Consider the following 27,049-nt stretch of genomic DNA (forward strand, 5'->3'; position numbering starts at 1 on the left):
TATGTATGATTATTTTAATATTATTATAAGTGTTTTTGTACTATTTCAAAGATTAATTAATTTTCATAACAAAATTTAGTTTATGTAAATATTTTCAAATCTAAATTTTTAACAAAATATTATAAATGTTTTTAAATATGAAATTTATTTTGTTACATGATTACCTTTTATCATTTTGTCTATAAAATATTGTGCAAGCCTAAATTATTGTTATGGACATTTATGAATATGATACAAATGTTTTGTACCCATGTACGATTTAAATTATTTGTGATTGTACGAGGGCCACCTCTTGAGACTCTATGGGGGTCACCTCTCGAGGACCAGAGCGCCGCGAAGTGCCACATACAATGCAAAATGCAATGTACAAGTGAATACATATAGAAAAAAAAAACTAATTTAAATGTTTTGACTCATTGTCTATAGTTATTTTGATTCTGATCATATAAAATATATAAGGACTAGTACTGGGTTTCTATTCTGAGTGTACTCACGATATTCTAATTCTGTTTCTAGGCTGATCACCTGGAGTATAGGTGACACTATGTGACATGAGCTAATATTTTGTTTTCTATATATATGTTATACAATTTGCTTCCATAATTAATTATGTTTTTGATATTCTAAATTACTATGAATTGACGCAATCTTGTTATAACATGTCATTTTATGAAATTTAACTTATAATATATGTTTTAAATAAAAGAAGACTTGCAATGTTTTTAGTACTCGATAATCCTAGTGTGTTAGGAATGATTTTACTTACCGAGTTAACGACTCACCCTTCGTCATTACTTTTTGCAGATTAAGTATTTTGTTGAGAGATATGCTTATCATTGGAGTTAGAAATTCATTTCATTTTGCTAGTTGACTAAGAGAAGGGTAAACTCATGTTTCTTCTAAGATTATTTATTTTATGAACATGTAATTGGGGAGTTTTGAGACTTTTGTTAATTTTTATCTTCAGGAGAGATTATTTAATTTTAAGACACATGGATTTGTGGTTTTATTTGATTAAAAAAATTTGATATATTTCAATTTAAAATTTTTGTATAAGGATTTACGTGTTAAATTTAGGGTGTTGCACTTTAAGTCTTTTACCAAACCACTCTTGCAACCTCCCTCATGCACTCTTTGCAAATATTCTCCTCATAATTTTTATTTTGAATTGTTTATTCAATTTTTGCATAATTTTTCGTTTTATAAAAATATGAAATGAAGATTTTATAAATTAAGAAGGAATTGTTTTGTTCTCTATTTTTGTGTTATAAGTTACAGCTACACACAAATGAATTATTTAAATGCCTTTGATAAATATAGTTTTAATTCGAGTTTGTGTTTTGTGATATGCTAATTAATGCTAGTTTTATTATTTTACCAGCTTTTTTGCATTTGATTTTGATTAAAATTATAATAATAAAAGATCAAATGAATAAATAAACATTATATGTACTGCATCATCCTCATCATCATAATAATTCTCTTTTATAAATAATTTTATATAAATTAATGTGGCTCTATAATTATCCATTACATGATGAATTGAATTTTTTTTTTTTTTTTTGGTAAAGATTTCTATCAAACGCAATTTCGGAACATGTTTGACTATATTTATTTTCATACCGTTTTTTAAAATAATATGCAAATATATTTTCATTTTTGAGAATGTCACATCAAAAAATCATCTTTCTTCTAAAAAAGGAGGGAGGCTAACTTACAGATTCTGCACCTTACAGCCACCCTTGCACAGTAAAATGAAAAGTGGGCCCAAGTGGGGCCCACGGACATTTTGTGTGGGTGCTGTAAGGTACAGAGTCTGTACCTTAGCATTCTCCCTAAAAAAGATGTAAAATAAACAGTGACCGAAAAATAATACTATCAACCGCACCCTAAAATAATTTATCACGAAATCATTTGAAGTCTAGTGTTTAAATGAACTGTGGGCTCCTCATAATCTATCACACTGGCATATAATTAAGAGCCACCTCACCAGACTTAAAATCCCCGATTTTACTTGTCAAACTTAATACTTTTCAATAAGTGACAGAAGGACAAAACGGTAATTGAGTTATCAAAATTAAATTACGTGGCCACATGATTTGCCGGCGGCATTTGGCCTACGCTGTCTTCACCTTCACTCTATATATAACGTCCTGTGGCGAGCTCAAAGAGCAAAGACACCGAGAGGCCAAAAACAAAATCCATAATCTTTTGTTTTGAGCTTCAACCGGAGACTGACGCTATCGATTTTTGAGTTATTTATTTGTTCTTGTAGCGATGAATGCAGGCGCAGCGGCAACATCAATGCAATCCCTAAGCTTCTCCAACCGCTTGGTCCCACCCAGTCACCGGCTGTCTCTTGTTCCGGTCACCGTCACCCGCATTAACCTCCCCAAGTCCGCAGCAACTTTCAGTACAGTCAAGTGCTGCGTTTCTCGCCAGACCACCACCACCACCAGCACCGCCACCGCCACTGCTACTAAGTTAGGTAAATGAAGTGTTTCTGCTCACTGTTCGGTCACTGAGAAAATGCGAGAAAGTAAGATGAAAATAATGCGTGCTATTATTTTTAGTGTCAAGAAACTGTTTTTTCTTTTCTTAATCTTTTTTTGTTTTTTTTTTTTTGTGTAGCGAGTGATGCATTAGGATTTAGTGAAGCTTCCAAAAGGGCAAATTTGGTACCCTTATACCGTTGCATATTCTCGGACCACCTTACTCCGGTGGTTGCATATCGGTGTTTGGTTCAAGAAGATGACAGAGAGGCTCCGAGTTTTTTATTTGAATCAGTGGAGCCCGGTGTTCGGGTTTCAAATGTTGTAAGTGACTCTTTCTTTTGTTTCAGTATCTGGGTAGTCATGATTTATGCTTTTTTTTTTTCAGTTATGAAATTGAATTGGATTGGATGATTATTCAGGGGAGGTATAGTGTGGTTGGAGCTCAGCCTGTGATGGAAGTTATCGTGAAAGATAATAATGTTACAATAATGGATCATGAGAAAGGGAGCTTAGTCGAGGAGGTTGTTGATGATCCGATGGAGATTCCCAGAAAAATTTCCGAGGATTGGAAGCCTCAAATAATCGACGAACTTCCTGAAGCTTTTTGCGGTAATTAAATTTTGCTGATATATTACTTGTTTTGAAGTTAATTTTATGGATTGAAATAAGGAATAAGTTGAATTGATGTTGGCATCTTGTAGTCGGCTGCTTAAATTTGCTGAAATTGTGGAATGTTTATTATGCTGTTTACTTCTTTCTTACTTTAGATTCTCTATTTTTATGAATAGGTGGTTGGGTTGGTTATTTCTCGTATGATACCGTTCGCTATGTGGAGAAGAAAAAGCTACCTTTCTCAAAGGCACCACATGATGATAGAAGTCTTGCAGATATACATCTGGGCCTCTATAATGATGTGCTTGTCTTTGACCACGTGGAGAAGGTTAGTCTTTAAATGTCCATCAACATTTCCACTACTCAAATTTTAGGTAAAGCAAACTACTTCATTAAATGTTTGTTAGTTTTGATTGTGACTTGCCCTTCTCTCTTGAGAGAAAAAAAGGATGATGTTCAACATGCACATGGTTGAAATTGGGCTTTTGTCTGTCAATCAACTTCCCAAACAAAGTAACTATATGCCAGAATTTCATTTTGCAAATTGTATATTTGGTAATTAAATTCCCCCCCCACCAGGGGTTTGAACCCCTAGACCTCTTGTCTCAACTAAAGAGGTTTTACCAACTAAGTAGCTGGCATTCAATTCGTAAAATTGGTTTTGTTAGAAGCTGTTATAGAGCTTTATCTGAATTGTTTTTTTTTTCCCCTCCTCAGAAAGTATATGTAATTCATTGGGTGAGGCTGGATCAACACTCCTCTGTCCAGAAAGCATATGCTGAGGGATTGGAACACTTGGAGAAACTGGTGGCCAGAGTACAGGATATTGACTTGTGAGTTAATTCGTAGTAATTTTGTGTACTTTTATATTGGTTTTGGAGAAAGTCATTACACGTTTGAGTTTTTTTTTTTTTTTTTAAAAAAAGCAAAGAGATTCATTATATTTTGGCTTGATTGTTGATTCTTAGGCCAAGGCTCGCAAAAAAGCAAAGAGATTCATTATTTTTTGGCTTGATTGTTGATTCTTAGGCCAAGGCTCGCCCCAGGTTCCATAGATTTACACACTCATCATTTTGGTCCTCCATTAAAAAAGTCAAACATGACAAGCGAAGCATACAAAAATGCTGTACTAGAGGCAAAGGAACATATTCAGGCCGGGGATATCTTTCAAATTGTACTTAGCCAACGTTTTGAACGTCGAACTTTTGCTGATCCATTTGAAGTTTATAGAGCACTGAGAGTTGTGAATCCGAGTCCATATATGACTTACTTGCAAGTATGCACAGTACCATCTGGAATTAGTATAATTTTTTGTTGCACTTTCTGATATCAATATTCTTTTTATCAGGCAAGAGGGTGTATTCTGGTAGCTTCAAGTCCAGAAATTCTTACTCGAGTAAAGAAGGTAAACTTTGATTATTATCAATTTAAATTACTTAGGCTTTCTAGAAATTACTAGAAAAGTAAAGTTTGGCTGTAAACATTTAAATTCGTTGGTTATCTACTTTTTGAACAATCATCAGCATGGTTGCTTATTTTTGCATTGTTGTAACAGAACAAGATCGTGAATCGACCTTTGGCCGGAACAGTTCGAAGAGGGAGGACGACCGAAGAAGATGAGATGTTGGAAACACAGTTGCTAAAGGATGCAAAGCAATGTGCAGAGCATGTTATGCTGGTTGATTTGGGCCGGAATGATGTTGGAAAGGTATTTCTGAAATGATTCATTGTATTTGTGGATGTTATCATCTTCTGTGTTTTCTAATGATGGCCGATATGATTTCTGCGACATAGGTTCATAAAGTGTTTTTAATAACCTTTATGTTGATGTAGGTTGCAAGATCTGGTTCTGTGAAAGTGGAAAAGCTGATGAATGTTGAACGGTATTCGCACGTAATGCACATAAGCTCCACGGTTAGCATCTAAACTGGAAGCCTATAAACGAGTACCTATACTTGTCCTTTTCTCGAAAAGGATTGTAGATCTGGGAAAACATAGCCTCAGGATTCTGTCAACATTCAAATTCGCAGCACATATGGGGAATATATTTATTGTAATGGATAAGTTAGATTATGTGCGGACTTTTTAAACTTAATACTTGTTGGCTTGCAGTGGAGGCCCAACATACCCCATGCCTTGTATTAGTTTAGTCATGCATTTTTGGTTAGGTGTGGGATTTGAATGCTGTTTTGTCACCAAATGGCAATTTGAGTTCTTTTCTCCCTTCCTAGCTTTTAAACAATATCCAAACTTACACATTAAGCCATACAGAACCAAATCCACATTCAGTGCTCACCAAAGCCATTGATTCGGCCTTTTTTCAGATTACGGGTGAGTTGCAAGATCGTCTCAGTTGCTGGGATGCCCTGCGTGCTGCACTGCCTGTTGGAACCGTTAGTGGAGCACCAAAGGTTGGAACTCTCTGCATTATTTCTTTTTCAATCAACTAGATCTGCGGATCGTTGCTAGTTAATGTTTGTCTGATCATTATTGGCATTATGAAACAGGTGAAAGCAATGGAGTTAATTGACGAGTTGGAGGTAAATAGACGTGGCCCCTACAGTGGTGGGTTTGGCGGTGTTTCCTTTACTGGAGATATGGACATTGCCCTGGCTCTAAGGACCATGGTGTTCCAAACCGGTACACGTTATGACACAATGTACTTGTACAAGGATGCCAGGAAGCGCCGGGAATGGGTGGCTTACCTTCAAGCTGGAGCTGGCATCGTCGCTGATAGTGATCCAGATGACGAGCACCGTGAGTGCCAGAACAAGGCTGCCGGACTTGCCCGAGCCATCGACTTGGCTGAGTCAGCGTTTATTAAATAATCAAGTAGCTGATGTCTTGGAATTTGAAACTCCTTTGAAGTTTGAAGGGGAGTTGAGTTGCTCCGATAGGATTTAGAGAAAAAAAAAGTATGAATAAATAAATTAAATAACGCAATAAACAAAAGGGGGAAAAAAAAAAAGAAGTTTGAAGGGGAGTTGAGTTGCTCCGATAGGATTTAGAGAAAAAAAAAGTATGAATAAATAAATTAAATAACGCAATAAACAAAAGGGGAAAAAAAAAAAGAAGCAACTGTAATTTATGTCTGTTCCATCGTCTCAATTTGTGTGCCTAATCAACATCTGTAACCTGTGTCTTGTATTTGTAACCTGTGTCTTGTATTTATATAACTGTTATATTTATTTGCAAATTATGATTTTTTTCATTATTACTTTTTTGGGGGGGGGGGGGGGGGGGGGGATTACTTCTGTGTATTTTATTGAGATTTTCTAATTTCAATGTCAAAATGACAGCCACTCGGCTTTGCCCTCCAAGTTGGAGGGTAGCGGTTCGAACCCTCACAAATGTATTTAGGGGTATTTTCTTCCTCAATTAAAATTGAGTGAATGTAGTTTTCTTCCTTACCCAAGAGTGAGGAGTGGACATTTCTTGAATATTTGTGAGGGTTAAAATCTGGATAGAGCTCCATTAGCATTGATGTAAATTGGTCCCAGTAATAGTCTGTTAATTAAGTGAAGGTAGTCTTCTCCATTATCCAAGAGTGAGAAATAGACATCCCTTGAATATTTGTAAGGGTTAAAATCTGGGCAGAGCTCTATTAGCATTGATGTAAGTTGGTCCTAGTAATAGTCTGATTTGTAAATATCAGTCATAGTTGATGTAAGTTGGTCTCATTAATAGTCTGATTTGTAAATATCAATTATAATCTTATGTAATATGAGTTGTAATTTGAGCAATAGTCTCATGTAATAAAAAAAAATGTCAAAATTACAACTTTAGTTGATTCAAGTCGTAGACGTCTGAAGGCCGGTGGTAACGCATGTGCTTGATGATGTGGGGCTCAAGCTCGAATGGGGGGTTTCCTCAAATTTTAAAGGGATGAATTATTTTCCTCGTTTATCCTTGGAGTAAAATTCAGATTGTAGGTATTTTACAAATTGTAATAATTCAAAACGAATTGAGGATTTCTGAAACCAAAAAAATTAAATAAAAATAAAAATAACTATCTAAGTGTTTGACTGTGTAGTTTTAAAATCAAATCGTAGAGAGAAGGGGAGTTAAAAAAATTAACTAATTAAGTTAAGTTTTGCCCATTCCGATTGTACGGTGAGAGTAAGGCTGGAAAATAATAATAATTAATATGGTGAGAGTTGGTTAGAAATAAGGCCCAAGAGTGAAGCAAATTCGGCCGAACTATAGGCCCATTTCTCCTGGTTTTGCGTGGTTAATTGTGTAGAGCTCCGATTGTACGTTGCCAGCCCAGCCCAACTGCCGTTCTTGAAAGGTTCAGTTGTACTAATCAAAAGTGTCCGCGCCCCCGTCGTCATTGTCCCTTCGAGACTTAGACAAAACAGAATAATATGGCGGCAGTCGGGCAGTTATTCCAAGAGCACCTCCTATGCGATCACAAACTCTCAGTTTTTCTCAATCCGACGTCGTTTCGGTTTCGATCTCAAATCCTGCCTCTTCAGTCTCGTTCCCTTCGCCTCCATCAAGTAATGAATTAATCCAATCTCAAACTTTAATCTCTTTTATAAATAATAAACATTAATTTAAATTAACCAATTAATTCATTTGCCGCGTAATCAGTTTATTGTGGACGCGGTGACAAGAAAACTGCTAAAGGAAAGCGCTTCAAGCCTTTTTTTGTTTTTTGTTTTTATAACAAATTATCTATCTCTCGTGATTTTTCAATTTCATGTAAATGTGGGTTTTGAATGTGTTTGACAAAATGTCTCTTTAAAAGACTATTGTTATTGTTACCTATTCAATTGTGAGTAAATTGCTCGCATCGGAATTCGCTCTTTCATTGCTTGAATTATAATGAACAGGGGTCCTGTAACAGTGCATCGTGCGTCCGTAACAAGTGTTTTGTTGTCCCTAATCAATCATTCGTTAATAATATAGTTGCATGTAACAAAAAAATGAGATGGATGTACTGCAGTCGCACCCAAATGAACATGTAACAACATGACATGTTCGATTCATCAGATTAGATGGAGATTTGTTTGTCTGAACAGAAACAGAGAGAGATACAAAATATTTCATTAAAAATAATCATATAAAATGGCAGCAGGATAATGGATAACAATTCCTAGACATACTGGCATGTGAAGAAATAATAATTGCCAACTGTATTTGAATGTGGACGCAACACAATAATAGTTGAGGTAATAACTCCTTTATAATAGTTGATATAAGGGTTGAAAATTAGAGAAGAGATTTGACATATTATGTCATTGTTTATTTAACAATTTTTCGGCTTTGTTTGCATGATATATTAAAGTGATGGAACTCTTAATGTCGTCGCACTCTCCTCTTTAGCCTGAAATGAAGGCGAAATTACCAGCATGACAAGCATAATGTGGCCTTCTCTTGTAATCGGAATAAATTTTATTGTGCTTATTATCTCGCAGCTTTGCTTGGCAGCTTCTCTTTCCACTGTTGCTAATGCCACGAGTACATGTAGTAATGAGACTGACAAGATTGCTTTGCTGGCATTCAAGGATTTTATTACAGAAGATCCTCTTGGAATTCTGAGCTCATGGAATGATTCTGTTCATCTATGCGAGTGGCAGGGAGTAAAACGCAGCAGCCGGGACTGGAGAGATGTAGAGTTGAACTTAAGGTCTCAAAAACTGGCAGGTTCTATATCACCCTTCATCCGCAATTTGACCTTCCTCAGATCAATTTACCCTCAGGACAATCAGTTTTAGGGTAATGTCCCACAGGAAATTGGTAACTTGTTTCGTCTACAGAATCTAAACTTCGGTAACAGTACTGTACAGGGTGAAATTCCAAGCCACTTGTCGCGCTGCTGAGACGTTAAGAGTCATTGATTTAAATTTCAACGATCTTGTTGGCGAAATTCCAGCAACTTCCAAGCTCACTTACCTATCTCTGTTCTCCAACAATCTGCATGGAATCATCCCTCCATCTCTTGGTAACTCATCTTTTCTCACGCTTCTTTCTCTGGGACAAATAACCTTGAAGGAGACATTCCCGATTCTATTGGTCATTTCACAAACTTGGAATACTTTGGAAGTGGTCTAAGCAATATCTCTGCAACAGTCCCTTCTTCAATCTATAAAATTCCTCTCACACAGATTTAATCATTCCAGATAACCACTTAAAAATGGGTCTGCCCTGGGATATAGGCCTGGCACTCCCGAGCATTTGTTATATTTCGTTGGAGGAAATCAATTCACTGGAATTTTCCAGCTTCTTTCTCCAATGCATCTAGAATGATACTTCTTGACATCACTGAGAGCAGACTTTCGGTGCCAGTTACTTTTGATCTCGGAAGAAGAATGACAAGTCTAAGGTGGCTGAATTTGCTTCTAATAATTTAGGCACTGGGGATGCTGGCGACCTGAGTTTTATTGAATCTTTAACTAATTGCACCAATTTAAGAATAATGGCACTAAGTGACAATGGTTTTGGCGGCGTTTACCAGATTCCTTTACCAATCTCTCAACTAAACTAAGAATTCTGGACGCCGGAGGAAATCAATTTGCTGGCGACATCCCTGCTGGCATGCCTAAGTATTTCAACCTAATTCAACTTGGCTTAGATAGGAACTGTCTCTCAGGTTCTATCCCATTTAGTATAGGGAAGCTTCAAAACTTGCAACAATTAGTTTTCAACAGAAATAAACTCTCTTCTTCCATCCCAGAATCCATTGGCAACCTCACTTTACTCTTTTCAATTGAATTTGGCCGAGAACAACTTGACAGGAAACATTCCCGAAAGCCTGGAGAACCTCACAAGCCTGCAGATTCTTAATCTCTCTTGCAACCAACTTGGCGGTTCAATTCCTAAACCATCTGGCCTTTTCTCCACTTTATCTTCCATCGACTTTGCTCACAACAATTTTAATGGTTCTCTCCCACTAGAGGTCGGTTCATTGAGTAATACACAGGAACTGGATTTTTCTGAGCACATGTTATCAGGTGAAATTCCAATCACTCTTGGAAATCGTTCGAAATTTGAACATCTTCTTCTTGGTGGTAACATGTTTCAAGGAAGAATTCCTCCTTTTTTGGTTCCTTCAAAGGAACCATAGATTTGAATCTTTCTCACAACAACTTGTCTGGCACAATTCCAAAAGAGCTAGAGACTCTTCCTTTTCTTGAGAATTTGAACTTGTCCTTCAATAACTTTGAGGGCCAGTTGCCATCAATGAGTGTTTTCACCAACACTAGTGTGATTTCGATTGTTGGAAACGGGAAGCTCTGTGGTGGTGTTCCAGAATTGCGTTTACTATCCTGTGCCATTGAGAGTTCTAAGAAGCAGATCCATCATCTCGGTACCAAAATTTATTCTTATAATAGTTTGTGGGGGTGTCTGTTTGATATTTCTAATTATGCTTTCGGTTGGATTCTTTCAGAAAAGAAAGCCAAGAAGACCATCTCTACGGTCATCCCTGGGAGAAGAATTCTTGAGGATCCCTTATGATGAGCTTCTTAGAGCTACTGATGGTTTCTCTTCGGCTTTGTGAGAACAAGGGAAAGCTACTCCAGGATCAAAAGCCTGTAGCAGTCAAGGTATTCAATCTTGAAAGGATAGGAGCTTCCAGAAGCTTTATTGCAGAATATGAAGCTCTGCGGAAGACCAGGCACTGAAATCTTCTCAAAATAATCACTGCAGGTTCAAGCATGGATTCTGGAGGCAATGACTTCAAAGCTCTTGCTTTTGAGTTCATGCCCAGCGGAAGCTTAGAAAGTTGGTTGCATCCAAATGAAGCTACAAGGAGACTAGACCTCGCAGAAGGGCTTAAGATAGCTGTAGATATTGTCGCTGCTTTTGGATTATCTTCATCACCATTGAGAAACACCAATTGTTCATTGTGATTAAAAGCCAAGCAATGTTCTTCTTGATTATGACATGACTGCTTATGTGGGAGATTTCGGTTTGGCCAGGTTCCTTCCTACGAACGTCACTAATCCCATGAAGGGGCAGAGCAATTCAGCTGCAGTCTGGGGTTCAATAGGTTATGTGCCTCCTGGTGAGTCCATTCTTGTCTTTCACTTCCAAAAAATATCAAGTTATTTTATCAGATTTAATCATGAACCATAAAAAGGATAATTATTTTTTGTTATAATTTTATAGAATATGGAATGGGTGGCTCGTTATCAACACAAGGGGAAGGGTTACAGCTGCGGAATCCTTCTGCTAGAGATAATGACAGGAAAGAGACCGACAGATGAAATGTTTGCAGACTGCCTAAGCCTGCACAATTTCTGTAAGATGGCATTGCCAGAGAGAGTGATGGAGCTTGTATATTCTCGTCTGCTACAAGGAGTTGACAAAGATGCCGAAGATGAGCCATGCATGAAAGCCAAAATAAGGGAATGCTTGACTTCACTTGGCAGAATTGGAATTGCTTCTTTAACAGAAACACCCAATGAACGAATGGGCGTAAGAGAGATGGTGATGGAGATGAATGTCATTAAGGAAGTGCTGCTTGGTGTACGCATTAACGGGGAGAGGCGAATAAGAAAGAATGCAACTAACTAATGAAGGAACATGGACCTCTCAGCTAAATTATTTTTATTGCTCTAAATAAAATCATTTAATACCTTTTTTTTTTCTGACTCTTCCTTATCTTTGTGAAATCCTCACTTTCCTTTTTACTTTATACTAATTTTTTTTATTTTTTTTTTGGGTAACATCAAAGTTTGACTATCTACAGAATAACCGGTTCAGTCTTTCCTTCTAATTGATTAGAAGGATGTTTATGAATCAAACTTACATTTTACAGCCTATTATTCATTTGGTTATATAACCCAAGGAGCTGGATTCTCAAGGGCGAAATTGGGGCATCCTGGAGAGCTCTTTTGCGCAATAAAATTGACTCTTTTTATCCATGAGCTATTGTTTACCTGAAATTGGCATATCAAAAGATGCTAATATCATTTCTCTCGTTGGAAACAAAAAGCTTCATGGGCAAATCCCTGAATTCTGTCAACAGTTCACCTTGCTTTGTTAGCAAGTGTCTTTATTCCCTGCCACTAGAGAAACAAGTAAAAATAATACTTCTCCTTATTCAACCCTCGGATAAAGCTTTTAACTGCAGATTCTTAAAGCGACTGATGCTTTATGAGAAGCCAATTGGATACTTGTTGGTAGCTATGACTGACAAAGGTATCTTGTACCAAAGTAAACCAGCCATGGTAATGAAAATGTCCGGTCTTTACCTAAGAGGAACTTTAAAGAGCTTCATTACCAATTGCAAACATCTTCCATAGGAATCTCTGGAAAATATATCTGCTTAAGGGTGGATTATCAAACTAATGATTTTAGGATCTAAACCACAAATTTATTCACCAGGAAATCTATAAAATTGGTCAACCCAAAACAAGTTCCAGATAATGAACACTAATCAGGATGTCTCGGCTTTTTTGGACATTAAACAATGCCATTCATGTTGATAAAGCACTCCAGTACTTCATTCTCATTGTCAACACCAATAATCCCTAGTTGGCTCAAAATCAACAATGGTCTCCCTGATGAAAAATTTGAATTTCCCAGTGATTTGCTGAACAAACTATTTAACTCAGTGATGATAAGGGAGTAGTTGATTTGTTCCCATTCTATAGAGATACAAAGTTACAAACTTTGCATACCTCTAAGAACTGATTGGTCAGTTAAAAAAATAATAATAAAAGAAAATGACTAAACAACTTAATCCACTATACACAAAATACAGCAGTGTTGATAGCTTACTTTTTGGGGAGATGCATGCAATTGTGAGATACTTCTCTTCATAATGTTTACAGAGAATTGACGAGCAAATGCATGTTTAAGAACAACCTGAACCTCACCCAAATTCACCAAAATGGCATTGATTGGCCAAGTGATGGACATAGTGGATCCCCTTGTATTGCCGGAAGGATGCATGAGAGAATGATGCATAAGCGATTTAACAGAGAGTTAGAAGTTGAACTTTCATGTTCAAAAGAAAGACAAAGAGAATGAACAGGAATAAGAAACGTAATAAAGGTCCTACATTTTGAACGACATTCTCACCAACAATAGGGCTATATATAATCTGAGGTATCAATGAACCAAATTTAGCACATAATAACCACCAAGAATAGAGGATGTAGAAATTGTGGCCTTCTTCAGTTTTTATTTAACTCTCTCCCTTTCTACAAGCCAATTCATTGTTTATCAATCAAAAAACAATGATTACTTTTGCAGTCCGCAAGCTTATTTACCAGTGCTCGAAATTTCAAGATGAATGACAAAATCCAATCTTCTAATTCAATCAACCAGCTCACTAATTCAAGACAATCTCAGCAGAAATCAAGTCCACGTTCAAACAAGAAGCAATCAATACAAATTCACGAGACGATTACGTTACCAACAATTACATCAATCAACATCAGTTTCTCACGAATTCCATAACAAAAACCAAAAATTGATTTCAATTTATAAGCATTTTCATGTGGCAAAGTAAGCATCAGAACATACACCGCGGAAGCCCTAACAAACTAATACACACTAATTTAAGCATCACAATATACAAAGCAAACAAGGAATTATTCACCACACGTTGCCACGTGGCACAAATGATTCAAACCTGTAGTTTATCATCAATCGTCATCACCGCTTGCTATCGTAATCAACGATCTCGGAATCAGTAACCGACCTGGAGTGCTGCACTATGGAGCGTCCGATGGAGTTGATCCAGTCCTCTTTCTCCTTCTCGGAATCAGCGATGAAGTACATCGTCTCAGTCCTCGTACTCAGCTCAAAAGCGTACTGTTTATTCAACACATCTTCGGCTCCCTTGACGGTGAGGCAGGAGGCCACTGGAATAACGCCACGTGGCTTGGAGGCGCGGGTGACAGTAGATTCTTTGAACCAAAAGAGCTTGCCTTGTTTTAAAACGAACCAACGGCGACGCCAAGTTTTTATGTACTCGCCTTGTTTGGTCAACCAGCCGGACCGTTCGGGGTTTGACCAGAACTCAGTGCTGTCGTAGTCGCTGAGCTGGTTTGTTTGGCCCGATATGGCTCGCCAGAGGCTACCCATTTGTGTCAAATCACTTGCTGGCTTCAAATTGAATCGTTTCGTCCTCTCGTTCCGTCGTGCGCATATGTATAGAAGCCTAATAGGACATCATGATGATGATGATGATGATGATGATGATGATGAGGCTCACTATGCTGTGATACTATCTGTCCGGCTGGCCCTCTCCTCTTTTGTTTTCTTCTAAAGATATTTTTATTTTTATTTTTTTTTGTATTTTCATTTTTTTTAAATATATCACGTAGAAAGTTGTTTATTTTTGCGTCAATAGAATAATATCAACAACAACAATAATAATAATATGTTGACATAAAAAAGGTTGCTAAGTATAGAGAGGTCAAATAAATCCGGATTCAGCCCAGATCCGCAAAGATGCGGAAGATCCAGATCCGGATGTAAGTGAATCCGAAAAACTAGATATCTGGATCTGGATAAATTTTATTTTAAATTACAAATTAAATTAAAAATATATTAAAAATTAAAAATAAATTTTATTTGTAGATTTATTATGTTGTTGTATGTTATTCATGTTGAATTATTAATTGTTGGATTATGATTGAATTTTATTTGGTATTATGATGTAAATTATTGAATTTTATTTTAAATTCAAAATTAAATAAAAAAATTAAATTTTATTTGTAAATTTATGATGTTGTATCTTATTTATGTTGAATTATTAATTATTGGATTATGATTGAATTTTATTTGGTATTATTAGGTAAATTATTAAATTTTATTTTAAATTAAAAATATACATTAAAAATGAAATAAAAAATGAAAAAATAAATTTTATTTGTAGATTTATGAGATTATTTGTATGTTATTCATGTTGAATTATTCATTGTTAAATTATGATTGAATTTTATTTGATATTATTACGTAAATTATTGAATTTTTAAATTATATATTAAATTATTAAATTTTAATTTTTTAAATTATTAAATTATGATTGGATTTTATTATTATTATTATTATTACAATAAATCGTTTGTGGAGAGATACTTTTATTTTGTTTAATTATTAATAATATTACAATAGACAACTGTTGATATTTATAATAAATAATTATTAAGATAGATTTATATTGAATCTTATAAAGTACTATTTAAATTTTTTACTCTCACTTATTATTTAAAAATATTTATTTTACTCATATTTCGTAAATAAGATGACGACGACGCCACCTCACCACTCGGCCAATTGCTCATATTTTAGTGTTGCGGACTGCCCAAATTAGGATGCTAAAATCAGAAGTCGCGCGAGAAAAAGCCCAGATCGTTCGCGAATATCCCGAAGCATTAAGCAATCACTCGGTGGAAGGGGAATGTAAAAAGTCTCCATAAAGGGTCGTTGAGCCACATGGCGTAACATTATGGACCTGATGCACAACACACTCGCGAGTCGAGTCTTCGTCGAATTCATTTCAAAGAATCAAAATCTCAAAATATCTGATATGTATGTTTCTCTATACACAGATTTCACAGGCTCCCTAAAAATCCAATTTTAATCGAAATTAAATCTTGCGCAGCTAAATAAATTACTATAATTGATGGAAAAACTATGCTTCTTCATAAGCAAATAAATTTTACAGATCCCTTCTTGCACTGTTAGCAAATACTACAAGTATTCAAAATTCATACATTAATTTTTCTTAATAACAAGCGACTAGATATGCAATAGAGCATATCTAGCTACAAGCCTTCTATCAGAACCTCATTCCTCCACAGCAACTTACAGATTTTTTAAGACTTTGCTAGTTATCTCTATTGGCTGTAATAGGAAAAAAAAATGACAAGAGGTGAGTTGCCGCTCAAAGAGCAGAATCGTGCTTAATAATTAAAAAGATTCACTAGTTCAAAAATATTTTTATAGATTTCACATAACTTTCCAAGTGTAACGGAGTAATTTTTCGACCATGGTTGTTTATGACAAACGATTTTATACGACGATAATTTTTTTTTTTTAAAAAAAGGCAAATGGAACATTTTGTTTAGATATATCAAATTAATAAAAGAAAATACATCTCGCTAAACTTTTTTTCTCTTCAAAAAAATAACGAAATTAAGAAAAGTAAAAATCATTAAGTAAATTCATTTAAAGCACAACAATAAGTGGAAATCTGAAGCACTTAAATTTACCTCTTTGCCTGCTGAGCACGGTTTGGGGTCCAAACAGAATTATGAAGATTCAAATCTCCCTCAAACATGTCAAAGTCGGTGGCCACAAGGCAAATTCAAGTTGGCTTTGACAAGCCGGCCAAAGAAAATGGTGCAGCCGGCCAAAGAAAATGGTGCCGTCCAAATGGAGAAAAAGAAGAAGTTGGCAACAACATTTGAAATATGTATATATTATTTTAATTACCATTTTTTGGCTATAAAAGGGAGAACTCCCTAATTCATTTATCATCCAATTTTGTAGAGAGAATTGAGAGTTGTGAGAAGTGATTCTTGCAAGAGCAAAGAATTTTGTGTGCTTAGTGATTTGAGAGTTTGGGTGTATTGGGGTTTTGGGTAGTGAGCTAAAATACTACAATACTTGTAACTCCTTTTCACTAGTATAATATTTCTTTCTGTCTTCGCCCGTGGACGTAGGCTAAAAGCCGAACCACGTAATTTCTGGTATTTTCTTTTGTGCTTGTTCTTTATTTTTCTATCAATTTTACTTTAGCTGCGTGTCTGCTTCACCCACCAATTTCCTAACAGTGGTATCAGAGCTATTGGTTTTTTCTTGTCACCATTTCTAACAACAATATCCCGTAACTGTAAACATCGCCATTTGTTGACACCTCACTTCCTAAGCGGTATACGACACTATTCACGTATACGGTACTATTCACGTATACGGCACTATTCACGTGAAACGGTGGAAGCGATCCAAGAAGTATGTAACGCATTTAAATGTAACCTGGGGCTGTGTAGCCAATTGTTCCTTTTACTCTAAGAGAGCTGCTTTGATTTGGATTTGATATTTCTTGACGAAATCTTGCTAGCCCGAAATCACCAACGTGAGCATTCAAGTCATTGTCGAGAAGCAACACTTGAGCAAGATGTTATGACCCTGTCAAGGTTTCGGTGGCGTACATTTCTCAAGGCTTTACATTCAGCCATGAAACTCTTGGAAGCTCCTGGACGTTGGAGGTTAAGCACTTTGATTGCGACAACAGTTCCATCTTCATCAAGTAGTCCTTTGTACACAGAGCCAAAGCTGCCAACTCCAATCAAATGTGTTGAAGAAAATCCATCAGTTGCTTTCAGGAGACTTTCATAAAGACACTTTTGGAAGTGCTTTTCTCAGTTTAGGTCCTGACAACTGTTTTCTTAGTTTTCTCCTCCTTTGGAGCCAAGAGAAAAAGAAAAATGATACTATAAGTAATCCTGAAAAGGCACTGATAATTGAAACTATTACTTTCAATCCTCGAGAGATCTTCTGATTGCTTGAATTGTTCTTGGTGCATCTAGGAAATTGCAATTTTGGTATGCCACCACAGAGCTTACTGTTTCCCATAACTGACGTAGCACTTGAATTTTTGATGACTCCTTCTGTTGGTACGTACCTTGCCCCAAGGTCATTGTAAGATAGATTTACATTCTCTAAAAGTTTAAATCCTGCTAAAAATTTAGGAATTTCCCCTGAGAGATTATTTTGAGCGAAATCCCAAACACTAAGACCTCGTAAAGATCTCAATGATGAAGGAATTGGACCATAGAATTTATTGCCCTGCATCAGTAATTTTTCCAAACTTGTACAGCTCCCAAGACTAATAGGAATCTCACCCGATAACAAGTTTCCTGAAATATCTAATACACCTAGATTTTTCAGATTTCCAACTTCTATGGGAAGGGAACCGGTGAAATGGTTTCTAGATAAATCAAGAGAAATTGATAGGGATGAGAGACCAAAGAGTTGGGGAGGTATGGTACCACTGAGATTATTTTTGGAAAAATTAATTCCTATCAAGCTCTTACACTGGCATAGGCTTGAAGGGATGGTGCCTTGAAGAAAATTTTCACTCACTTCTAGTTGGATTAACATTTTCAAATTTCCAACAGAAAGTGGAATATTTCCTGAAAATCTGTTTCCACTCATGCCTAACATCCTTAAATTCTGGAGATCTCCTATAGCAGAGGGAATCGTACCTGATAATTTGTTGTTCCACACATATAGTCTGCGTAAATTGACAAGCTTCCCGATCCCGGGTGGAATGCTTCCAAAAATTTTATTATTGTCAAGAAACAACGAAGCAAGAGTCGTTGAGAAGTTGCTAATGCATTCGGGTATTAACCCTCCGAAATTGTTGTCATTGAGTAGCAATAACTCTAATCTAGTAGCGTTGGTCAAAGAGCAGAGGAAGTTGAAATCATCGCGTCCCCCTCTTCCGAGATGGTTCGCTGTAATTACGAACTGAGAAAGTCTTTGTAACTTTTCCAAATGAGGCACTTCCCCAGTTAGTTTATTTTCTGCTGCTAGAAATTCTTCCAACTTGGAGGCATTGTTTATAGAAGGTGTGTGGGCTTGAGTGCAATGAATCGAAAACTCAAAGCCCCAAAACGGTTTCGTTTGGATCAAATGGTTTCAATCACTTGTCACATGCAGCACGAGACATTTAAGTTTAAAGACGAAACGACTCGGCCCTCAGCACGTGAGCTAGCTTGTGAAGGAACGAATCAAGTTTGTTAAATACCGTTACACACGTGTCCAGATTCTGTGCAATCTGGGTTTCAGCATCAGGAGTATAAAACTGGTTGTTGAGGGAGAAAGACGTGTGGTTCAGTGAGAGCTTGAGAGAGAGATTGAGGAGTGAGAGAGGTTCTTCTTGTTGCTTGTAATCTCTTGTTTAGAAGCTCTATATTTATCTTCTTGATTCTTCAATAAATCTTTTTCTGTGGCTTCTCCCGTGGATGTAGATTGTGCATTTCATGCACAATCGAACCACGTAAGATTATGTTTCTTGTGTGTTTGTGAAGTGCTTCTTGGTTAGGTTATACTCTGTGATATTAATCTTAGACCTAGGGCTAATTGGAATCCATGTTAGAGTCTTGATATCAAAGCTTGGTTTCTTCTGCAACTTGTTTGATCTTGGCTAGAGTCTCCTGGGCAGTGGTTTATCATCTTGAGTCTTAAGGGGTGTTAAATCACTACAAGGTGGAATAGCACCAGTAAAATTGTTAAACACAATGCCGAAATGCTGGAGATTTGGGAGAGTGAAACCAAAGTCCAAGGGAATATTTCCTTGCATTCGGTTTAATACCACACTAAAAGTTGTGATGGAAGAGCGGTTAAAGATTGAGGAAGGAATAGTGGCAGACAACATGTTTCCGCCTAATGCCAGAAAGGAAAGATTCTCCAGGTAGCCTAAAGTATCAGGAATACTCCCGGCTATATTATTGTAGGTCAAAGAAAGTCGAATAATGGATGATAAGTTTCCCAAAGAAGAAGGTATGCTGCCTGTCAGATTGTTCATAAATAAACGGAGATCTTTAATCTTTGACAAGGAGCCGAATTCTGGAGGAATATTTCCCAGCAATTGATTAACGGATAGATCCATAAGAATAATGTTTGAGCAACGGGACATATTGGCAGGTATTTCCCCTCCAATTGAGTTGTTGTTAAGAGTTTGTCCTCTCAATCTTCGTAGACGACCAATTTCTGGAGGGATTGCATGGGTGAAGCTGTTGTTTTCGAGATGTAGCCTTCTAAGAAAGCTCAAATTTCCAATGTAAGGTGAAATAGAGCCAGCAAGTTTAAGGGACTCTTAAGTCCAAGGTTGTGACTCTCTGGTGCTTATGACCACATGAAACACCATGCCACTTGCAAAAGTGGCTGGATTCGTTCCATGAGCCTAAAACACCAAAAGGGTCAACAGTGATCTTGGACTTGAATTCAAGTAAGGCTTCTCGGTCTGTCTCGTTCCCAGCAACTCTAGCGGCCCTCGCACCATGGGATTTCGGAACGAACTGAAAGCTGAAACAGAATACCAGGACAAGGGCAGCATGCACAACAAAATACGGCAAAGACACTCTCGTGGTCGTGCCCATGTTGAATGGAATTTTTCTTTTGGAGTTAATTGGAAAAGAAAGAGTGAATTTTAAAATTTGAGAAAGTTGGATAATTTGCTAGAACTTGAGGTTCAACAATGCAGGGTCTGTGAATTAATCTGGAGGTGTTGATCATGCCCCTGCCATATACATATAATTTATATATATATATATATATATATATATCGCTTACCACTTTATTTAGAACGGCGGGTGTCTTAACGCACCACCAACTACACATCATTAAATAATAATAAACAATCACGTTTATTGAGCATAAAAAGATGCATTTGCAAAGAGAAGTAAGGTAATATTTTTTTTAGGAGATTATTGCTCATGATATTTACAATTATATAGTTACTGAAATCAGTTTACATCAACTCTGATACGGCACCGCTCTCAGTTTACATCAACTCTGATATGTCACCGCTTAGATTTTAACTCTCTCAAATATTCGTCAACTCTGATACGACACCGTACTCAGTTTACATCAACTCTGACACGGCACCGTCCGCTCAGATTTTAACCCTCTCAAATATTCATCAACTCTAATACGACATTGCTCTCAATTTACATCAACTCTGATATGGCACCGCTCCCTCAGATTTTAACCCTCTAAGGTGACGTCATTAAACTTCTGAAATACGTCTGCGGGAGCTCGAACCACGTCCCTCACACTTGTGACGAAGTGGCTCTAGCCACTGGACGAAGCCCTAGTGGTTAAGTAAGGTAACATTACTAAAAGAGAAAAAAATATTGTTTCTTTTGCAAATGGCAGAAATAATTTTATTTTTCTTCCGCGTGCAGAATAATTGATAAAATATTGCAAATTGTTACGCCTCGGCCTTTCGAATATTATAATTAATCAAGTTTCAGCTTAAATCCCCTTACTGCTAATCTTAGATACTATATATTATTGGATTCGATTCCATCCCACTAGATGAAATGATGAATCATCATAGAAGTTCTGATTTTTTTTTCCCAAAAAAGAATTTTAACTGCCCCTAAATATTTATTTCCTGCCCAAAAAAAAGTCCTATTGAAAGTTTTGCCAACTATAGATGTAACGCTAAAGATGGTTCCCAAGGCAAACTTTTGTCGTATGTTTTCTTGGGTTAAAAGTGCACCAGTTAAGAATTGTAATGAAGACTGGCCATCATCATCTTTCAGCAGTCAGCAAGCCGTGTCTTAAGTTCCATATGTGAACCTTTGACAAAGTGATGACGATTCAAATTAACATAGAGAAACAAGTCTTAACTAGCGTAAGAGATTCAAACAATTGGGACGTTAACTTTAATACTATGTCACAAGTATCACTTGACACAAAAGTTTATAGCAATAACTAGGGGACCAACAATAATATTTAAACCAATTTGTCCAAATGATTACACGTGTCCCTTTTAACTATTATATCTTTGATTATAACGATCCCGAAAATTATCTTTAAATTTTTACAAAAAATAACAATTTATATTAAACCAGTTATAATGAATAAGATAATATATATTTTATGAATTATTTTTAAATACTAACAAATTATTTTAATACTATTTTTTAAATGATTTTAATACTATTAATGTGCCTATAATTCGGTATTACATACGTATAGCTTAATTACACCCACCATTTTAATTAATATAAAAACATTAATTAATCTTTTATGATGTTTTCACATCAGATGGTTTCATTTCGTAGAAGCCACGGCCAAGGTTAATCTTGGCGTTGCCGTCCGATGACTGCCGCCAGTGTGAATGACAGGTATTATTGTTATTATATATATAATGCTTGTTTTGCTAATGGCTGATATAATTTTGTACTTCCACAACATAAAATGATAAAATATAGATAATGGGATGTGTTAATCTCTTCAATTATAAAATATTAGTCAGTTTTGAGAATTTTTAGAAAAAGAAAAATATAGAAAAATAAAAAAAAATTCAAAAATTAACAAAAGAACAAATATTCTTTTGTCATATTTTTGTTCTTTATTTATTTTTTATGATAAAAATGAAATGTGGAAACTTAGGTAGGATCTGTTTGAGATTACTTTTGAGAGGTTCAAAAGTAATTTTGAAAAGTTAAAAGTTAATTTTGGTATTTGGTAATTTTTTTTTTAAATCACTTTTGATAAAATTAACCCATCCTCAACTGTTAAAAAGCATGAAAGGAGTAAGTAGCTTTTCAAAATCTGATTTTGAGAATCAGTTTTATACTTAATATAATTTCATCTATATCCACACATATATTATGAAAATCTAAAAATTATCCTAATTCAATTAAGAAATAAAATCATTAAATTTAAAGAGATTAGTATTATTACTAATTATATTGAGATAACAAAATAAAAGATAAAATATTTATTTTAGTTGTCAATTATTATATATACACAATAGAATATATTATTTATGCGTGTTTATAAATCTGTAAATAAATTTTATTCAATATCCATTTCAGTTATTTATATTCATATAGTAGTTTAACTATAAGATTTATCAATCACATATGACTATTTTTAAGACTCATAACATCTTCAAAATAAATTTTATCAAACGTTTAACAATTTTCATAGTAGCTAATTATTTCGATAACACGTACAACTAATATCAATTATTTTAAAAACTCATTATAAATTGGCATTTAATATAAGCAATGTTTAATGGGTTAAATGTAGAGAAATGGATGAATTTTGGTTAAAATGCTTGTTAGAGATTTTCAAATATAGTGGAGGATTCTCGTCTTCATTATATTTTATTAGGAGAGAATGGGACAGTCTTTCCAAAAATATGTGTGTGCGTCTGTGTGTATAATAAAATAAAATACGGTTTTTGAGGAGAAATTTTGCAGCTGCTTTGCAGGGATTTTGAATCAGTAGAATTGTGTAAATAGCATTTACATTTTCAGCAGTAGGGTATGTTTGGAATTGTCAATTGTTTAACTTCTCAATGAATCACTTCTAAATTAGATTTAATAATAATCAGTTTTCCAAAAATAAATTCATAATGTAATAATAATGTAATAATCATCTTATCTTATATTATTATAATCTTGATAAGGGAAAGATATTTGTCATTTCTTTACAATAAATATATAATCAGTTAGGATTCTCTTCTAATTTGAGCTATTTTGAGCTTTCAAATACCATGTAAACATTGGATTAGGATTCTCTTCTAATATGATCATGTCCTGAGCAAATAACTCAATCAGATTGGTTGTTAATAAATAAAAAATAATAAAAGAAGTTAAATTTTACTCATATACTATCACTAAAAGACATATAACAGAAGATTTTTAAAAATTCAGTAAAGCTCAAATTAGGAGAAGATCATATTCCGTAAACATTAAAGGGTCTCAAGATCCATCACTAGGCTAATAATGATGAGAATCTTACTTCACTAGAAATTAAGGAAATTTCTATAAAATTGCCCAAATCTTACCTCAGAAAATACAAAGACAATAATAGAAAATCAACTTTTTGGTTAACTGTAGGACATAGAACATGTGGAACAACTGATCCCTTATCTTCAAGTAATTGAAACTGACGAGAATGTGGAATAGACTTGTCAGTTGTCGACATGGAAGAAAAAGAAGAAACAATGTTATAAATACTTCCAAGTTCATAAATATCCAGATTTGAATATAATCCCTCCAGTCAATATCAAAGGTCAACCGAGAATAAATGGCCAAAGTTATAGGTGCAGGATCACCAAAAGTTGAAAAGATAAAGGAACTTAAGCTGGAAAACTCTAATACTGCAAATGCAATATAAAAAAATGAATTAAGCACATCATCGACTTTAATCGATTCTCACTGTAATATATGCAAAGGTGACATCTTGCTACCCATGCAAGATGATCATAGTACTGCAAGTACAGCTTTCATTACATCCAATGGCTATCGCTAACTCAATTCTAATATAATGGCTATTGTGCATTGTCCTTTTCAGTTCTCTCGTGTCTTCGGATAGACCTTGAGCTAATCCTTGTGACCTCTAGAGTATTCTTGATCTAATGCTGAGACATCCAACATGACATTACCATTTCTTGTTCATGTCATGCCTCATCATCACTATCTGATGCACACGAGTCTTGATGATAGAGCTTAGTGTTGGACTGTTCACTCAGGCATTTTGTCGATCACTGAGTTCATTCAATCAAACAGCTTGCTCTCCCCAACACCAAATATGTTCATATTCATCCAATCATATCATGAAGAATCTATATAAAATGAAAATAAGAATAAAACCGCTGTATATGGTCATTAGTGCGTGAACGACGTAAACTGACATTTTTGCAAAGATGAAACCACACCAAATTAAATAGGATGGGTCGGTTTGGGTCGTAAAGCTAATTGGGATATTTTTGTGGATGTTTTTTCTTTTTCTTTTTTTGGGTCTTTTGCATTTGGGCTTTTCATTATGTATGGAGTGGTTGTGTGATAACATCTTGAATTCTTGATTGTATATTTTCCGGAAACTAAAGAGGAGAAGCTCATTTAGTTTTTGTATTTTAATATTAGCATCTATTTAATTTCTATATTTTTAAAAATATCTCAAAACATCTCTGCCGTTAAAGTATTGATACCCATACCGTTACTTTTTATTTCTTTTGACTTATTTTTACAATATTACCCTTTTATAATATTTTTTTGTTTGGACATTAATAAAAAGAAAATAATTAAATTATCAATTTAACCCTAAAAAATAAAAAATTATATTAATTTTTAATTGTCAAAAATTAAATTGTTACTTTTTATTTCTTTTGGCTCACTTTTACAATATTACCCTTTTATAATAATTTTTTTGTTTGCACATTAATAAAAGAAAATAATTAAATTACCAATTTAACCCTAAAAAATAAAAAAATATATTAATTTTTAATTGTCAAAAATTGTATGAGAACTACCAAGTGTGCAAATGGTGCTTGCAAAAAAATTAATATAATTTTTTTAGGGTTAAATTGGTAATTTAATTATTTTTTATTAATGTCCAAACAAAAAAATTATAAAAGGGTAATATTGTAAAAGTAAGCCAAAAGAAATAAAAAATAACGGTAGATGTATTAATACTTTAACGGCAATGATGTTTCGAAGCATTTTTAAAAATATATGGACTAAACAGACACTAATCTTAAAATATATGGACTAAATGAGCTTTTACCCGAAATTAAATAATAGTTGCATCTCCATCGGATTGCATAAAAGTCAAAAGAAAATATTATCCTTGTCAGTCTTCTCAAGACCCATCACTTGGCTAATATTGATTAGAATTTGATTCCATTTAAATTTTAAAAAAAATCTACAAAATTGTCCAAATGCTTGCTTGCAAAACTTGGAAGTAGACTGGAAGCATTGTTCTTTCATGTCTTCGTATAGCACACGACAATTTAATCCAAACTGTCCCTTAATCACGTAATTAAAACTGGGAAGATATATTGGCCAAACAGATCAGACCAAGGACGGTATGTGTTGTGAAATAGATTCGCCTGTGGCTACCACAAGAAGAAAAAACATATATAGATAGTTCACAAAAGATTAAAATTCTTTGAGTAAAGCCACCCAGTCCATATCAAAGGTCAACCGGGCGAAATTTATAAGTCTATGATCACCAATAAATGGCCAAAATCATAATTTCTTCACCATAAAACGCGGCATGGGAAAATATGAACAAGTTGCATAGATAATTCAGCCCATTCTGTTGCGGAAACGTGGGTTGAACAATTACTAATACTGCAACTTCTGAAGAAATATAAATGTGGTGTTAAACAAATGTAAAGAAAATATAACACAATGATTTACGTGGTTCGGCGTAATGCCTACATCCACGGGCAAAGACTGAAAGATAATTTTACTAACAATGAAAATTTACAAAAGTGGAAAAAACTCACAAAACCCACAACCCCAATACACGCAAATGGAACCTCACTAGAACACTTAAGTGGAAGCTCTCTCAAATTCTCTCAAAGAACTCACTTGCAATTGCTCTCTACTTCTCTCAAATTGGGATGATTAACAAATGAGGAATTGCTTTCTATTTATAAGGAAAAATGGGGTGCACTATTGCACCTGAAATACTAACTAGGCAACCCAAGAGGGGGGTGAATTGGGATTTTAAAAATTATCTTAGGCAAACCACACAACAATTTAATCTAATGCCTTAATAAATTCGAAAACAATAAATTCAATAAAAGCACAATAATAAATGAGTAGGGGAAGAGAAAGCAAACTCAAGGATTTTTACGTGGTTCGGCAATCCCCGCCTACGTCCACGCCTCCAAGCACACCGGGCTTGAGGATTCCACTAAGCAAGCCTCCAAGGCTTCAAACGCTTACAATTGACTTCCAAGGTGTCAATGGGCCTTTACAACAAGAGATTATCCCCAATCTCTTAACCCAAGTGTATCCCAACACTTACAATCTTTTAACTTGATTTTACAAAAAAGATTACAAATGAATCTCTCTCACACAATATGTTTGATCACAAGTGAAAGCTCAATGTGTGAATGAATGAGATGAATACAAAGATTTAAAGCTCAATGAAAGTTGTATTCTCTATATTTTGCTTAATGATGATCGTTGGAATGCTCTTTGTTTGAATTGGATTGAGCTTATTTATAGTTGGAGCTGAAAAACTAGACGTTATAGACTGTCGGACAGAAAACGGTTCGTCGTTAACCCTAAACGGTTAACCGTTTCGGTCGGTCAAAGTTACCGTTGGGCTAATTTTCAAATAAACGGTTAGCCGTTTAGTCTTACCCTTTCGCCGTTAATTTCCAGAGACCTGCAAAACAAATTTGGTTTAACCGTTCTTACTAAACGGTTCAAGGTTAGCAAACTGGAAATAATCGGTTAACCGTTTTCAATAAA

At 35.1% G+C, this 27,049-nt stretch overlaps 3 protein-coding genes and 2 pseudogenes across 3 annotated transcripts; 3 read left to right on the forward strand and 2 right to left on the reverse strand.

Annotated features, from left to right (window-relative positions):
• Window positions 1-2,168: 2,168 nt before the first annotated feature.
• Window positions 2,169-6,022, forward strand: LOC18043414 (anthranilate synthase alpha subunit 1, chloroplastic). Its single transcript, XM_006435642.2, has 11 exons — window positions 2,169-2,488; window positions 2,632-2,816; window positions 2,915-3,104; window positions 3,284-3,435; window positions 3,825-3,940; window positions 4,137-4,383; window positions 4,456-4,512; window positions 4,663-4,815; window positions 4,941-5,021; window positions 5,432-5,518; window positions 5,615-6,022. The coding sequence occupies exons 1-11, from the start codon at window positions 2,278-2,280 to the stop codon at window positions 5,933-5,935; spliced, it is 1,800 nt and encodes a 599-aa protein (XP_006435705.1). The 5' UTR covers window positions 2,169-2,277; the 3' UTR covers window positions 5,936-6,022.
• A 1,443-nt stretch (window positions 6,023-7,465) lies between these two features.
• LOC112099283 (putative receptor-like protein kinase At3g47110) lies at window positions 7,466-9,327 on the forward strand. Its single transcript, XM_024186586.1, has 2 exons — window positions 7,466-7,609; window positions 8,531-9,327. Exons 1-2 carry the CDS (start codon window positions 7,475-7,477, stop codon window positions 8,828-8,830), a joined length of 435 nt encoding a protein of 144 aa, XP_024042354.1. The 5' UTR covers window positions 7,466-7,474; the 3' UTR covers window positions 8,831-9,327.
• Window positions 9,328-10,410: 1,083 nt separating this feature from the next.
• On the forward strand, window positions 10,411-11,737 carry LOC18043416 (annotated as a pseudogene).
• Window positions 11,738-13,435: 1,698 nt separating this feature from the next.
• On the reverse strand, window positions 13,436-14,339 carry LOC18043417 (pleckstrin homology domain-containing protein 1). Its single transcript, XM_006435645.2, has one exon. It carries the CDS (start codon window positions 14,154-14,156, stop codon window positions 13,725-13,727), a length of 432 nt encoding a protein of 143 aa, XP_006435708.1. The 5' UTR covers window positions 14,157-14,339; the 3' UTR covers window positions 13,436-13,724.
• A 2,831-nt stretch (window positions 14,340-17,170) lies between these two features.
• LOC18043418 lies at window positions 17,171-20,188 on the reverse strand (annotated as a pseudogene).
• Window positions 20,189-27,049: the final 6,861 nt, after the last annotated feature.

The sequence above is a fragment of the Citrus clementina genome, unplaced genomic scaffold (genome assembly GCF_000493195.1).
Source record: "Citrus clementina cultivar Clemenules unplaced genomic scaffold, Citrus_clementina_v1.0 scaffold_4, whole genome shotgun sequence".
Lineage (NCBI taxonomy): Eukaryota > Viridiplantae > Streptophyta > Magnoliopsida > Sapindales > Rutaceae > Citrus > Citrus x clementina.